General features: G+C 47.4%; 1 protein-coding gene across 2 annotated transcripts in view; it reads right to left on the reverse strand.

The window, feature by feature from the left end:
- EEIG1 (estrogen-induced osteoclastogenesis regulator 1) overlaps positions 1 to 12,690 on the reverse strand; it is a 44,342-nt gene extending 31,652 nt beyond the window's left edge. Inside the window, exons 1-2 of one of the 2 annotated variants that reach the window (XM_050926933.1) lie at positions 12,535 to 12,690; positions 10,923 to 11,605 (exon numbers count right to left, since the gene is read on the reverse strand). In XM_050926933.1, the coding sequence (XP_050782890.1) occupies positions 10,923 to 11,068 (146 nt within the window). In that variant the 5' untranslated portion in view covers positions 11,069 to 11,605; positions 12,535 to 12,690. Of the gene's footprint in view, positions 1 to 10,922; positions 11,673 to 12,534 lie in introns of both variants that reach the window. The other variant, XM_050926932.1, reaches the window with a different exon arrangement.
- Positions 12,691 to 16,161: the final 3,471 nt, after the last annotated feature.

Raw genomic sequence — 16,161 nt, forward strand, 5'->3', positions numbered from 1 at the left:
AGATATTTCCTTTGCTTATTAAATCAGTTTTAAACACAGACGTATTTTGATAAACATACTTTTTTCCCTTATGTATCCAGCACATTTTAGGTAGATTTATTTAACTAATAAAAACCAGTTTGTGTGGGAATTTAATTAGGGTTGCGAAATGGTATGGAGGGCTGGGTAGGGAAGGCTGTGGCCCCTCAAACAGCCTGCCCCCCACCCCCATCCATCCCCTCCCACTTCCCGCCCCAACTGCCCCTCTCAGAACCCCTGGCCCATCCAACCCCCCTGCTCCTAGTCCCTGACTGCCCCCTCCCGGGATCCCCTGCTCCTAACCGCCACCCCCCAGCCCCTTTTGGAATGTAGCCCTGTGAACATGGGCGGAGGACTCAGAAGGAGCAGGGGCAACCGTGCAGCCGGAGAGAAGCGGCAGTTTCCCCTTCAAAAGCACCACTTCTCTCTGGCTGGCTGCGCGGCTGTCCGGTGCTCCTCCTGAACCCTCTGCCCGTGTTCCTGCCACCCACACCGCCTGCCTGCTCCTCTGCCCCCACAGTGCATCCCCTCCCCCTGCGCGGGGGGTGCGCCAGTGTTGAGCTGCCTGAGTGCCCAGCCCTGGGTCCCCCTGTTGTTGGGGGGCCTGTGCCAGGACACTGTGTTCATTGGCAAATCTGCCCGAGCCGCGCCACCCAACCGCGGCCAGCCATACCACCGTGCTGCCAGCACAGCAAGCTGAGGCTGGAGGGGAGGGGCCAGGGCCGGCTGGGAGCTCAGGGGCCAAGCAGGACAGCCCCACGGGCCATAGTCTGCCCATCTCTGAGCTATATAAACGCTAAGTGTGTAAATAGTGCATTCAGGTTAGCAAAAAGCAACACCAAATTTAGTGCAAAGGCTGTATTTAGTTGCAAATCAACATTTTAATGGTTACCAAACAGTGAGAATCATAGAATGTCAGGGTTGGAAGGGACTTCTGGAGACCATCTAGTCCAATCCCCTGCTCAAAGCAGGAGCAAACCCCAGCTTTTTGCCTCAAATCCCTAAATGGTCCCCTCAAGGACTGAACTCACAACCCTGGGCTTCGTAGTCCAATGCTCAAACCACTGAGCTATTGCTCCCCCAACATCTCTAAGAAAGTAACCGAAGAGTCCAAATGCAAAACAAGACTAAAGCTGATTTAAATCAATCCATTCTGAAGCGAACCCACTGAAAATCCTGGACATGAGTCTCTTCCATTCTTCTGCCCAACCTCCAAGCCCAAAGACACAAACATCCTTTTCTTGTTGTAATGTGGCCGCAGCCATTACCCAAGTCCTGGAAAGTTCAGCCCAGGTGCTAAAAAGCTAATGGGAAAACAAGCTAGTTGAAAAGCAATTCTAGGTGGTTTGTCAAGCTTCATTTTAGCCTCTGAACCCTGCAGCAGTCTTACCCATAAAGTACATTCCAGCAACAGAACTGAAATGAGGGGTGTGTCAGACATCAAACCTCTTCCTACAAGTACACACCTAGGCGTACGCTAGACAGAATCTTTCAGCCCACCATGTGGGCTGGGGGTCTCTACTGCTTAAAGCAGAGATATTCAGTGATCAGATTCCCATTAGAGAGCTGCTATGAAATATTTGGGTTTTGTTTCTTCTGCAGTTTTGTTCTTAAAGCAGAATTGATGTGTTTAATCTTCCTACAACACAAACCCCAAACCCACTTCCACTCTATTTTGAGAGGGCACTTCCTGTTGATTAACAGCTACAGAAAAGCTACCGCCAATCCTAGCCACTCTCTTAGGCTGCAGATGAGCCAGATTATTTTAGAGCAGGGCCAATGTACACCTACCCTCAGCCCAGCTACCACCCTTCCCTTTAGCTTCAGGGCCCGGAGACAAGGCCCAAGGCAGTCTCTGCTTCCTGGCACATGGAGGATCTGACTTCAGCCCCTTACCTCTCAGTCCACTATGGCAGTCGGAGTGTGATATAGAGGGAGGTGCTAAGGTGGCAGGACCCTGACCCAGCTTACCCTGTGTCATCCCCTCTCCCCCCATGGACTGACAGCTGGCAAGACAGACACAGAGCTGAGGTAGTCAGTCCCAGAGCTGCTACGGCCCCACAGACACGGAGGACAAGGAATCATTCACTTAAGACACTTTAGAAACTCAGCTGCCTGCATTTTGTACTACTCAGAGGTAAAGGATGGAAGGGTAAGAGAGGCAAAATGTTTCTTAACATGCATCTTTACCAAAAGGGACTCCTCAAAGGAAGCCTTCTAGCCTTCGATGTTGGTTTCAAGTGAGTTTCAGGGCAAGAGATCCAAGGTGAGGCTGCCTCTTAAGAAGCTCAGCTTCAGAGATCCTACTTAAAGCTCCAGATCTTCTTATTTCAGCTCTGCTAGAACAGTTTATCCCACAACCTTCGCTGAGGGCAGCAGCCCTGCAGAACCAATCTAAAATTGATGTTCAGTTGTTCAGAGTCCCACTTTCTGCACAACCCAGCAAAAGGCTCTTCTTTATGGCCTAACTCATTCCCACTGCAGACTGTAAATACAGGAACCTGCCAAGGTCTCCCTTCACCCAGAGTACTAATAAACTCAGCCACACTGAAGGTACGATCCTCATGTTTTCCCAGCTCAGCTACTGCTGTTTGAAAGGGAAAGCATCCATGCCAGCCACCGAATGCCTTTGCTATGGCATATCAAGAACATGGCATCTCCCCAACACTGCAGCCTCCTTCCAGACCTCAAGTCTCCTTGTGCTTCCTTTTCATTCCCCCTCCTCACTTCCATATCCCATCTCACTTCCCTCATCTTTTCTCAGATCAGCCACATCAACACGTCTAGAGGAGATGACCCCACAAGAAGCAAAGGAAAACAGAGACTTTCACAGAAATCAGCAAATTCAGCTCCAGCAGAACAATTCCTTCCTCGCTCATCAACAGGCTACAGATAACCAACGATGCTGTTCCTCCTCCGAACACAAGTGCAACTGTTTGTCTAGCGGGAAGTGCCTTCCAAACCAAGGCACTAAAACGAAATTCAAAGCCCAGCTGTATGGTATCGAAGACATGAACTCCGGACACAGTGATAACAGCGATTATATACTATGCCTTCCAGCCGGTGCACAAAGACAGACATGGGCAAAGAGCAAAAGTCAGCAGGAAAAGAAAAGGAGTTTCTCTAAATCACGTGTGCTAGGGTGGGACAAGGCACTGACACCTCTCACAAGAAGAGTTAAATTACTGGTCTGAGGTCCAAGGCCCGTACCAGAGGAAAACAGTATTACCAGACTAAGGGTCCAGCATGGACCCAATAAGATTGTGGGCCAGTATTTGACGAGCCATCAAAGCTACAAAACAATTTTTATCCACCTGATTTTTATCCCAATTTTCTAATGGCATACAGCAATGAATCCACAAGGAAGCACACCGAACAAATCTCATTAGAGACAGGAGATTGCATATCCAGACATGCCATCTTCATCCTCCCACAGACATGATCCTCTCCAGTCAAGCAGGTAGGGAGCCTGGATGCCAGGGGTGCTCCAAACACACATGCCAATGTTTAGACTTCCCCAGAAGGAAAAGTGGTTTCTGAGTTTGAAGAGCAGAAGTGGGTGTTTTTTCGCAGAATACTCAAACAGCAGATGCAATTTTCTGCAATAAAATATGCCTCCCTGGTATTAATCTAGAAACCAGTTCTAGAACAGTTTGCCATGGGCAACTTATAGCCTATTAAAATACCAACAGATGTGCCCAAAACCACAGGTTCCCAAAGGCTCACATGCATTGCTCAAATAGATTACAACTCACGAAGAGAGATGAGCCAAAAGCTGGTTATTCCTTCCCCTCTATTTAGGAACCTTCAAAGGGAAGGAGGATTTATCTCCTGCACTGGGCCTAAATCCACAATGGAGTGGACAGAAGATACTGCAACTTTTTAAAAACAGGGTCACAGATTCCCTACCCCAATGTAGAACATTTATTTCTAGTGGGCAATTTTTGAAATATGGGCTGCTCAAAGTCATATGGGAAAGGCTGTAAGTGTTAGCTGGCAGAGCAACCACTGGTGCTGGATCAGTGAACAGAAAGGAGGGGAGAAAAATGTGATCCCTGTCCCATCATGTCTACTGGAGCTTTCCACGGCACGTCAGTTACAGAGAATAAAATCACACTCCATCTTCCGCCATTGAACCCCGATCTCAGAGGCACCAGGCAGGACAGGAAGTCAGAGCTATGGCATCTACAGGACTAACCTTACACAACAGGATACAGCCCCATAGCAGGAAAGTTTTAACATCGTTTTGCAAAAGGTTAACAGAATTCTTCAACTGTGACCTACAACAGGAACAGACTGGCTCAGCATTAGGCAACAGCTCAGAATGAAGTTTCTCTCTGTTAGATGCCGCAGGTGTGCGAGCCACAGGCATACAAAACCACAGGCTGGGAAAGTATGAAGAAAATGTGATGTAAACACACAGCAGCTCCAAGGTAGGTTGGAGACGGCACCGCACCTGACTGTTCGCAGTCAGCTCACAACAATCTGCTATTGTGTCTTACTTTATTTCTCCCTCCTGTTTTCTCCAGCGCTGGCTTCCTCTGTCACTCCCATCTCACCTCAGTCAGTGAGAAAGACTTCTCTGTAGGTCTTGCTATCTGGATTTTCCCTACCTCATTGACTCCACTGGGTTTAAAACCTCAGATGAAGACTGTTTTTCTCTATTGTCTATACATCTTAGTTTCTCTCTATGTTGTTTTCTAACTCTTAAAGCAGAGGCCCCCAAACTGTGGGGTCTTTGGCGAGGGGTGTGTGGTGGGACTTGGGCCAGCACCCACTGGAGGTGGCAAGGGAGAGCCACCCAGCCCCTCCCTGCCCCCATCTCTGCTCCAGTCCCACCCACACCTGGCCCCGTTCCCAGCCCAGGGCTGAGGCTGGGGGCAGGACCTTACCTGGCCATGGGCTCAGCTGCTGGCCCCCATTGCAGTCTGGTTGCAGCTTGATCCCTGGCCACAGCTCCGTTCCCACTCCACCCTCAGCTGTGGCCCCAGCCTCAGCCCCTTATTCCTGTCTGCGTCCCCTTCCCTCGAGCCTTGGCCCCATTCCCGGCCTGGGGTGTGTGATGGATGGTGGGGGAGGGAGCATGACCCTCTAAAGTCTGTAGACCACTGTCAAAGAGTGTGTGTACTGGTATGGTCTCTTAAGCAGACAGTATCCTGAATTAGATTGTGCTGTATCTTATAGGAGAGCTGTTTCCACCAGACTGCATTCAAATGCCTCCTCCATTAAGGCCCCCAATGTCATTCCTCAGCCAGTAGCTGAGAATTGTGTCCTCAACTCCTGTATCTGGTGATGTTGTTCGGTGGTACCAAGAGCTTTCTGTCTCTGCACAGGGAAGGCCTTTCCTTCCAGCTACGCTTGCAGCAAGAGCGCTTCAGAAATCACCCTGCTGCACGCACCTGCAGACGCTGGGATGAAGCAAGCCTGGCTCTACTACACAAGCAGCTGCCCGAATTCTGCCCTCAGTTAGACACCCGCACCTCAGAAATCAGTGGGATCTCAAGAGAATAACCTATGGCAGAATTTGGCTGCCCCATCCTGTCCCATCATTATAGACAACTAATTAACTCATGCTGGCAGGGATTAACTATGGAGGGTGATTGTGTAATTCCCTAAACTTAAAGTGTGACATACCTAGACTATGTGGAAACAGGTTTAAATCCCAGCAGGACTGAGTCAGCCCTTCATCCACTGAAGAACTGGAAGCAATGTGCCACATTTTGCTCTTTCAGACAAGACTTTGATTAAAAAAAGTGTCTTGGCTATTCCGTGTGGACATGAAAGACCTCATGGCACATTTTATAAAAGCAGAGGTTTGCCCTGATGTTCTTGCCCAGACTTCACCATCTCCCTCTGCTGTGCGGGGTGCTGCGTACTGTACTCCCTTTGACCCCAGAGGCAGCTGCATTTCAGTGTTGCCGTACAAGTGCAGCTGTAAAGTGCTTCGGTATCCTTTGGGGGAAGGAGTTATCTAAAGCAAACAGATTTTTCATCCGGAAGAGCAAACAAAGTCACTGCTACACTGAGAGCCAGAACCTAACTCACATGGGACCATCAGCTACACCAAGTGCATCTCCAAACGCCAGCTACTTTGCCTTCAGTTTCTCTGGGGTAAGTTTGTGAACACTGCAGTCAGCAGAGGAAGTGGCCTTACACTCTTATAGCACTTAGCTGAAAGTCATAAGACTCCACATCAGCAATTTCCTCAGCCCAACCTACAGCATGGAAAAGCCTCCTAATGAGCCAGACCACCCTAACGGGGTCAGCGCTTCCTGGATCACAGCTCCTCCACTTCAGTTCACCAATGAGCAGCTTTTAATTTGTGGAAGAAAGAAAGAGGAAAAATTAGTTCCCTGGCCTAAGCTAGAGTTCAAGTGTTAGAGCAGTGGTCGCCAAACTTTTTAGGTCACACTCTACCTTACCTGTAATGGACTCTGTCCACCCCACAGAGCCATGGTCAGGCGCTGGGGCCAGGAGCAGAGGCTGGAGCCAGAGCTACAAATGGGGCTGGGTCCAGGAGCAGAGCTGCAGATGGGGCCAGAGCTGTGGCTGGAGCTGTGTCCGGAGCCGGGGGCTGAGGCTGGAGCAAACTGGGGGCAGAGCAGGACTAGGGGGCACTCTCTCTCCATCCCCCATGGGGGTTGGTCTGGGTCCCACTATGCCCCGTGAATGTTCCTTCATTCCCCGCTAGGGGGGCATGCCCCACAGTTTGGGGACCACTGTGCTAGAGGCACTGAGCAAACCAAACTAAGATTCTACACCAGCCAAAAGGACTATGGTCTTTAAGAAACTAGGACTATCAACTGAATTTAATGGAACAGATACATGGTTACGTGCAAGAGATTCTCCACCTCCAGGGATGAATGGAAGTGCCCTGAAATGGCTCAGTTCCTGCAGAACCCAGATCATATGGACAAGCATTCCACCTCGAGAGTCATCGGTTGCAGACTCCCACAAATCTCAATCTTCTCCCTTAGAATATTTAACACCAATACGAAACTACTGGAGAACCAGTGAAACCACACAGGCTAAAGGGTCATCCATAGGTGGATGATACCTGGCACTTCAGCTCTTTTACATCAGAGGTAGACACCACTGTCTCCCAGCTTTCTGAATGGATAGCCAACATCAGCACCTGGATAAGGGGCATTTGGCTATCACACAACTCAGACAACGCTGTGGTAATGCCGTCTCTGTTTTGAATATCTCATTAGCCCTCAACTTCTAATGTCAGTCTCCAGCCTTTGCCCCCCTTTGGGGTTTTTTGGTGATACTGGCTGATCATGCAAGCCCCAAGGGAGGTCCACTTCCACCTGAAAGTGGCTAGAGGACTGAGCCTGATCCTATCGTAGAGAGAGTGGCTCTGTTGATGTATGCATTTGACATCTCTAGATCAGGTTATTGCAACACTGAAGATGGAAGGTACACACTCCGGAAAAGCTTTAGTGGGGAAAAGAATGCAGCAGCTGATCTGCTTAGAAAGACCAGTGGCCATGAATACATCATGTTGATGCCCTGCTCTTTTTTTTTCTATTTTGAATACTTGGGAGGCACTCTGACACAACAGTGATCAGGGATTTTTAAATACCTTGATCGTATACAACTGAGAGGCATATTGATAGAGCTGTGTAGGAAAACTTGCACAGCACCTGCTTGCCCTACGCCTGGCTCTAAAAAACAGTGCTTTCATGAACACCAGGTTCTGTACTCCAACTAGACAGCACTAAACCAACACAGAACAATAGCCTGCAATTCCACCAGAGCACTGTAAATGGACATTGATAAGATAAATCCTATCCTCACAGGACTCTTCCAGGCTGTATTAGGAGAGCACTTGATTAAGGGGGAAAATGTAAAAAGGAATTTACAGCTTGCAAGTTCATACTGTAAGATCACAAAGGCCTAATGTGGACCGCCAAGCCAGCTTGTGTGCATAAGAGGGCACACTTCTGAAAAGGAGAACTCCAAACCAGCTGGAAACGCTCATGGGACTTGGAGCTTTTCCAGGATAGTCTGAATTCCTAAACGCGTTAAGTCATAATGCATTTTGGACAGGTTCCCCTCTTAGCTAGGCTGTTTTGCTTCTGCCTCAGCCAGAGGAGCTACTGGCTACAGTTTCAATTAAAGGATGGGGTTCCAGACTTAGGGCGTTAACATTCTCTGGCTGGAATTGGCATGCCCCACAGCCCAGAGGGCCTCCTCCAACTCTACAGCATGGAACAGGACCATGTATATGCAGTTTAGGTTGGAACAGTCTTGGAACAAAGATATGCTGCTGGGATATGGGAATAAAGCTTCCCAAACTTCTCCTTTACACAGTTTGGGTTATTAAACTGCTTGGTCACATCAATCTGACCCAGTTAATGCTACTAAGTGAGATCACATATGCCTTCTCCCTGAACTCTCACCAAAACTTTCACACTTGTGTCTATGGATTTCTTAACTAAAAGTCCATGGCAAGTACCAGGAGAGAGATGTGCCTCTTGTGGGTCAGTTTCCAAAAGAAGGAATTCTTCCACTGAAAACCCAGAAGGACTCCTTCTATATCAAAAACTGGCCTAATCTGGGAAATTTCCTTACAGTTTTTAAAACCAGTTCAGCTAAACCAATTTCAAAATCCATTATAAGTCTTCCCCATGGCACACAGGCTTCCTTAACCAGATGTTGTTTCCACCTCTCTTCTTTCGGAGAGGTCATGGTTGGAGAGCAGTGGCAGCTGTTCTGCTTCCCCAGTCATGAAAAATTTCTGTAGAAGGGAATACCTGACATTCTATTGCCGATGACAGTCAGCATTTAGAAGTTGTACAGTGGTTGTGTACCACACCATAATCAACACAGCAAGAATCTCCCTTACACCAAATGGTTTGCCCCAGCAAGCACCTTGGGATCCAGTCTCTTCTGGAAACGTTCTGGTGCCAAAAAAAGAATCACAGCCTCTAGCTAAATTCTTAGTCACATACAAACTTCCAATTCAACATGGATCTAATCTCTCAGTTCCCGCTAACCTTTCCCCAAATCTTTAGAATTTCAAAAGGGTCACAGTAAAATGGAAAAGGCAGTCAACTAAGGCAAGTCTGGGGATCCTCAGTACACGGTAAGCCTATTCTGGCAATTCCTATAAGATCGTTTCTTATAATTAGAGAGACAGCAAGAGACCAAGGTTTGGAAGAGCTCAAATGAATTAATCCCAATGAGCCTAGTAACTTTTCTAATAGGAACAGGTTTCCCACATGCTTTCAGTTAGACCAAAAGACAGACTAGGGGAAAGGCAGCAAACCCAACATCCTGCTTCCCCTTTTGCTGGTTTATGAGCAGTCAAGCGGAGTCAGAGTAAGGTATGCATTTGGTTTAAATTACAGATGATCTCTGCAGGCACCTGAACATGCAGAGAAAACTCCTAAACCTCGAACAGCTGAAAAACTCACACAAAACGCCAACCCACAAGGCTGGCAGTAGCACCAAACCTGCACTCCTGAAACCTGCTTTCTAGGACAACAGGAAGAATCTTGAAACCTCGTCTGGGAGCTCAAGCTCACCTGGAATAGTTTCCAAATAAATGAGCTGATCTAGGAAGTAAAGGGGTTAATTCCTTCCCAAGCTTACATACAGCTAAAATTCCTGAGATAAGCTACTTCTACCAAACCCAGGGATCTAACTGGGAGAAAACTGCAAGGAAGAGTTATTTTGTTAGACTTTTTCCTGGGAGGAACTCACTTAGTGTCTGCTTTTCCAGAGGCGCAGCAGCTCCCATGACCTTAAACTAGAGTTGAGTTCAACACTTCTGCAAAAATCAGGCCTTGGTGTTCAAACACACATACATGTTTGCAAGGTAGAAAAGGTTTACAGTTGGCCAGTAAAAACCCTCTCCCCTACAATGGAACAGCTCCTACCATTCTCAGTATACAGTGCCATAAGAGCCTCTAGAGACCAAGCGACACTAACAGTTACCTTGAAATAAGATTAATTATTCTTGGGTTAATATAAAAACAGATTTTGAAAACCACTGAAGGCTGTCCTAACCATACTGAAGCAGTAAGTCAGCAAGTCCAGGGCTGTTTTGAAATTTGTGTTTGCATAGCAGGAGGTGATAATCAATGTGCATAGATGGCAACAAAACAGATTTCGATTAGCAGTTTGTAGTGAGAGTGGGGACAAAGATCCCCCCAAGCAGGCAGAGAGAATCTAAGCCAACCCACAAGGGGAAAGGGGCCTTATAAAAGAATTCTACAGATGACATTATTGCTGCAGTGTTTTGCTCGTTAAAAAAGTTACAGCAAACAAGAGGCTCAACGGCACTCATCGAGAAGATAAACCATGGTTTTGAAAATAACAACATTAAACTTCCAGGCAGCCGTTTTCCTTTGCATGGCTATTTGCAATGCAAAGCAAGGTACTTCAACCCTTACCAAGGACAGTAATTTATAAGCAAACAGGGAGAGAAAAGTTGAGCAGGGTTCATTTGATCAGTTTAGATGCAATTTTCTACTGAGTTAAAGTTTCTCATTAGGCAAAAGTACAGTTTAGTTATTTCTTTCATACATAGTATGTATGAGCTTTTTTTCCCCCTCTTTTTTTTGGGGGGGGGGGAAGAGGAGGAGAGACTTGTGATCCAAAGTGTTCATCAACAGACCCCAATATCTTTCAGAAATGTCACCCCCACATAGCTGAAGAATTCAATTCAATTCTGATCAGAGGCCACACACATACAGCTGGCCAACAATGACCAGACTCAGGGCTATGACCAGATGGGAGAAGAGAAATGGCATGCACCAGGATTATTAAAATCACGTGGAAGAGGCAGGCAAGTGTTAGCAAAATACTTAACAACTCAGTCCAACACAGTTTAACCAGGAAAGGGGGAGTATGAGGGTGGTGAGAAGAGAGAATTACACAGAGCCTCTTACCTGGAAGACAAACTAGCGAAGTCCCCTCCATCCAGCAGTCTGATTTTGCAGAACAGAACACCATTCACAAAGGGAACAGCAGTCAGCTCCTCCAGCGTGAAACTCGTCTGAAATTTAAACTTCTTTTTCTTCATCAGGAAAGCCATGGGCAGGCTCAGTGAGAAAAGTCCAGGAACTCAGAATAAAATCAGAGTCAGAGAGCAGCTTCTCAAGATGCACACAGATAGAGAGAGGAACAGGCAGCTGTTTCAGGAGTGAGAGGAGAGTGTAAATTTCAGTTCAATTGCAATGACCGCCCAGCTTTAAATGCACAATCCTCTTCTCTCTTTGGTGGTCGGATCTGGCTGTGGGATCATTGCCCTGGCAGACTTCAGGTGAAGAGGACAGAGTAAACCTCTGGAACATCTCCAAGGAGGAAAAGGAGAGAGAAAAATCCAAGCTCCGGACCAGCAGGAGCTCCCCTGGCTGCAGTTCTCGTGTTTAGAGGAGGTGATGCTCTGTGTCCATCAGGCCCCCTTCAGAAGCCATCTCTGATAGGAGGAAGTCATCCTGAACTTCTGTCTGAGGAAGAAATCTTAGGTCTGCAGACTGCACATTCAAGGCTTCCCTGTTTCAGTCTCCTCCCCTTGTGCGACTACTTTACCCAGGTCTCTGCTCTCTGTTGTTACTGCTCCAACAGGTCTCTAACGTCAAGTAGGGAGGGAAACGAGTCAATTAGTCCCAGCCAGCCCTGGGCTCCTCCTCTGAAACCTGTTTAGGTGGATAAGATTCTGTTCAACCTCACTGCAATCTAAGGAGGAGGAATCCAGTTCGCCTGCTTCAGAGATCCCTTTCCCCCTTTAAGGCCTACTGCTATTTTTCCTGCCCCCGGGTCGCTCTCTATTTTGCAAGATGTGTTTAATCCTAATCTGTTCTAGAACGATTTTTATCCATAGATCTCAAAGCAATGTATAAAGGAAGGCAAGTCTAACAGTTGAGCTAGTGAAGAAGTGGGGGTGGGGGGAAGGGAGAGAAGTCAGAGCTCTTTGGGAAGTTTCAAAATTTGGACCCTCTCCACCCCCACCCCCAGAAACTTGCATTTCTTCCCCCTTCTTCGTATTTTTCCAACTAGCACTAATAATAAAGCCCGTTCCCCCTGGTTCTGGTGCACCCGAGCGAGCCCTCACGTAAGCAAAGTTCATGCGGCCGGACCCATTTTCACCAGTGCCAATTTAAACCAGCGGAAAGCCAATGTCATACACACCGCCTGCTGCAAGGGGAGGGGGCGGCAAGTGCCTGTCTACACTAGGGGTCTGACACCGGATTACACTAGGGCTGTGCTTGCACTCTCCCATTCCCTAGCGCAGCGATACATGCGATGAGCCGAGTCCGGTCTCTGCCCGCCCCCGCCTCCCCGTGCAACCAGCCCAGCCCGGTCTCTGGTGCCGACGGCGGGGGCCGGAGCAGCCCGGATCCTACCGCAGCCCCCGCCCGCGGAACCGCCTGGCCCGGGCGCTGCTCCCCCGGCCCGGTTCCGCTCGGCCGGCCGCGCCTCTGCAGCGGGAGCGAAGCGCCCCCAGGCAGGCGACCCGCCCGGCGCCGGGACCCATCCCCGGCCCAGCCCCGCTCTCACCTTCTGCCCGCGCCCCGCAGAGCCGCCGCCGTCCGCCTGCACCGCAAGCCCAGCTAGCGCGCCTACGCCAAGTGCGCCAGCCACGCTAACGGCGTAGAGAGCGGCAAGCCCCAGCGGGCCCACCAGGCTTCGAGAATACGAAAGCCCAGACAACATTCCCCCCTCCCTTCCTTCCCACGGGGGGAGGGGGGAGGGGTAAAAGCGGCGCCATCGGATTGGGCAGAGGCAAAGGGCGGGACTCCCAGTCCTGGATTCGGATTGGCTGCTACAGCACGGCTATGGGAGGAGGGAGCGCGCTATAGGCTTTGTGATTGGAGGAGGTAACTATCAGTCTTCTTAAAAACCATCCCCTTTCTTCATGAGTCAGGTGGAAGAGAAAGGGGAGGGGGGAAGAGGATGAGGGGGAAGGGGAGCATGGTATGCCCATGCCCTGAATACTGCAAGCAGATGTGGTCACCCCATTTCAAAAAGGATATATTGGAATTGGAACAGATTCAGAAAAAGGCAACAAAAATGATACGGGGTCTGGAATGGCTTCTGTATGAGAGATTAATAAGACTGGGGCTGTTCAGCTTGGAAAAGAGACAACTAAGGGGAGATATGATAGAGATCTATAAAATCATGACTGGTATAGAGAAAGTAGATAGGGAAGTGTTGTTTACTACTTCTCATAACACAAGATCTAGGGTCACCAAATGAAATTAATAGGCCGCAGCAGGTTTAAAACAAATAAAAGGAAGTATTTCTTCACACAACACACAGTTAATGTGTGGAACTCCTTGCCAGAGGATGTTGTGAAGGCGAAGACCATAACAGGGTTCAAAAAAGAACTAGATAAATTCGTGGAGGATAGGTCCATCAATGGCTAATAGCCAAGATGGGCAGGAATGGGGTCCCAAGCCTTTGTTTGCCAGAAGCTGGGAATAGGTGACAGGGGATGGGTCACTTGACTTGTTGATTACCTGTTTGTTGGCCACGGTTGGAAGACAAGATCGTGAGCTAGATGGACCTTTGATATGACCCAGTAAGGACGTTCTTATGTTCTTATGGAAGGGAAAGGGGGAGAGAAAAAGAGGAAGAGATGAAGAAAGGTAGAGGAAAATCTGACTGGCAGATAAAAGGTAGAAGAGAGGGGGCTGGAATCAGAATAAGAGGAGGAGAAAAGTTAGGTGGGGATAAAAAGATCTAAAATGGAGAGCAAGTCAGGGAAAATGAGAGGGACAGGACCATGCAGGAAATGGACATGGCAGCATTGCCACGCCTTCAGTAATCACCAGACAGGCTGCCCCCAAAATCGCGAGATGGGCTTAGAAAGCACAAGATTTTTAAAGCAATAATACATTTGAGAGGCTTTGTTTGCATTTTGGGATTGGAGACTCTGGGGGTGCACTCACGTCATGGTTTCTAGCTTTTCTGTGCAGCCATCAGGGCTAGAAAGTTACTTTTATTTCTAAATGAAAGCTGAGAGTCTCACCTAATCACGTGACTTCAGGAGATGGTGCCTAACTCCAGCTGATTTCACCTAAATACCTGAGAGGATGTGGGCCTAGGTCTTTAAAGAAAACCATCAAATATCATGAGTATTGTGATAACTTACTGGTGATAACAATAACACTTATACTTATCCCTTCCATAGCACTTTACATCTGCCCCAAGCTCTTAATTCACACAGCTCTCTGATCCCATTAACTATTATTGGCCTGGATTCAGGAAGGTCCTTAAGCACATTCCTAACTTTAAGCTTGTAAATAAGTTATATTACTATTTACGTATCTATTTGTATTGTGGTAGTGCCTAGGCGGTCCAGTCATGGCCCAGGTCCCCATTGTGATAGGACCAGTACAAACACAGAACAAAAAGATGGTCCTGGTCCCAAAGGGCTTACAATCATCATTGGAACTTATGGACTTGATGTTAGGGATGTGCTTAAGGGCCTTCTAGAATCAGGGCTATTACCCACATTGCAAAGATAGAGAAACTGAGGCCCAGAGAAGGGAATTGACTTGCCCAGTGTCATACAACATGTCTGGCAGAGACAGGATGAAAACCCAGGAGTCCTGGCTTCCATTGCCAATTTCCCATTAAACAAATAGAATCACTGCCTCAAATCACTAATGCTGACAATACCAAGAACTATTAAATTATTTCCGCCAGTATGAAATCTTTTTACAGTGATGGAAAAAGCACATGGAAACTTACTTGGACCCAGTGATATCTTCAGGTCTGATCAGGATGAACACTTTTGCCATGCTGATTCTTGCTAACACGCACAGGGTTAAACTGATTGCCAAATTCAGGGTCAGGAATTATTTTTTTCCTCACGGCTCATGGCCTCTTGGCAGGAGCCTATGAGGTGAGTGTGATGGAGGGGGTTAACTTTTCAGCACAGCCTTGAGCAGAGGGGAACCTTTTTAAGATTAAGGGGTTGTATCCCACACCTTGTAAATTGATGTCTTGTGCTTACAAGAGCAACCAGGCATTGGTGGATACTGACTCTTTCCACTTCCTATTTCTAGATATAATAGAAATGCCATGGTGAAGAGTCAGATCTGCTGGAAATTTTAAATTTGCCAAGCTGTGAAAGGTATGGGGGTCCTTGTAGAATTTTGGAAGCATTTCAAGGTCACCTCTCCTTTTGAATGCTTTCTGTAAGATCCACCGTCAGAAGTATGGAATATCCACTTCCATTGCTAGAGAAAGGATTAATCCTCCCTTTAGTAGGCCACTAGGGATATCTATTGTGATTCACTCTAATAAATAACTCTCCTAAGGACTTATCTCCTTTGTTTATAGCAACAGGGCTGGATGGTAAAATTTACAGATTTTAAGCTCTGCTGTTCTCACACATATTTACTCTACAGCTTTGTCAGAAACAGCTCTTGAAACCTCAATGCTTGCTTTATAATTAATTGAATAATGTGCCTGATATTAAATATAAATCAACTTGGAAAAATGCCCAGGGAATTGCTGAACAGTCTGCAATATAACAACTGTAGTTGGATTCTCAGGGATATATATATCTAAGAAAGGAAGCTTCATGAAACTGGGATTAAACTCTTGGGACACAGATTCTTTATTATTCTGAAACTCTCCATGTTGGTATTTCTGTATTTTTACTGCACATTTGTGTCTTGATCAATTAGAATCTTTAAAGGGCCAGTAATTAGGAAAGCATGATTTGGGGTGTACTAATGAGCGAAGATGTAATTGACTGGTTAGTTCCATCAAGATATCAAAGGGAATATAATGAAAGTATATAGCATCTCCAAGTCCTTAGCTCTTTAGACTGTGCGGCTCCACACCTTCCCACAAGTCAGGAGCTGCATGGCTACATCACTCCATCCTAAGCTCCACTGACAGCACATTACTTTCAGAATTCAGGTCAAAATTGCTCACTTTGGATCAAATGTATATATATGGTCAATCCATATAAATTAAGGGAGTTATCTCAGAGATTAAACTGACCCATAGGGCCAGATCTTCAGGTCTGTCTATGCTTTGCTCTGCAAAGGACCAAAGAAAGGGTAGGCCGGGGTAAAGGTGACCTTTCCCTCCTCCCAGGCCTGAGGAAAGCCAGGGTTTGATTTGGTCCAACACACAAGTTAGAGCAGCCTCCAGGATGCCCTA

This window comes from Gopherus flavomarginatus, chromosome 17 (genome assembly GCF_025201925.1).
Source record: "Gopherus flavomarginatus isolate rGopFla2 chromosome 17, rGopFla2.mat.asm, whole genome shotgun sequence".
NCBI lineage: Eukaryota > Metazoa > Chordata > Testudines > Testudinidae > Gopherus > Gopherus flavomarginatus.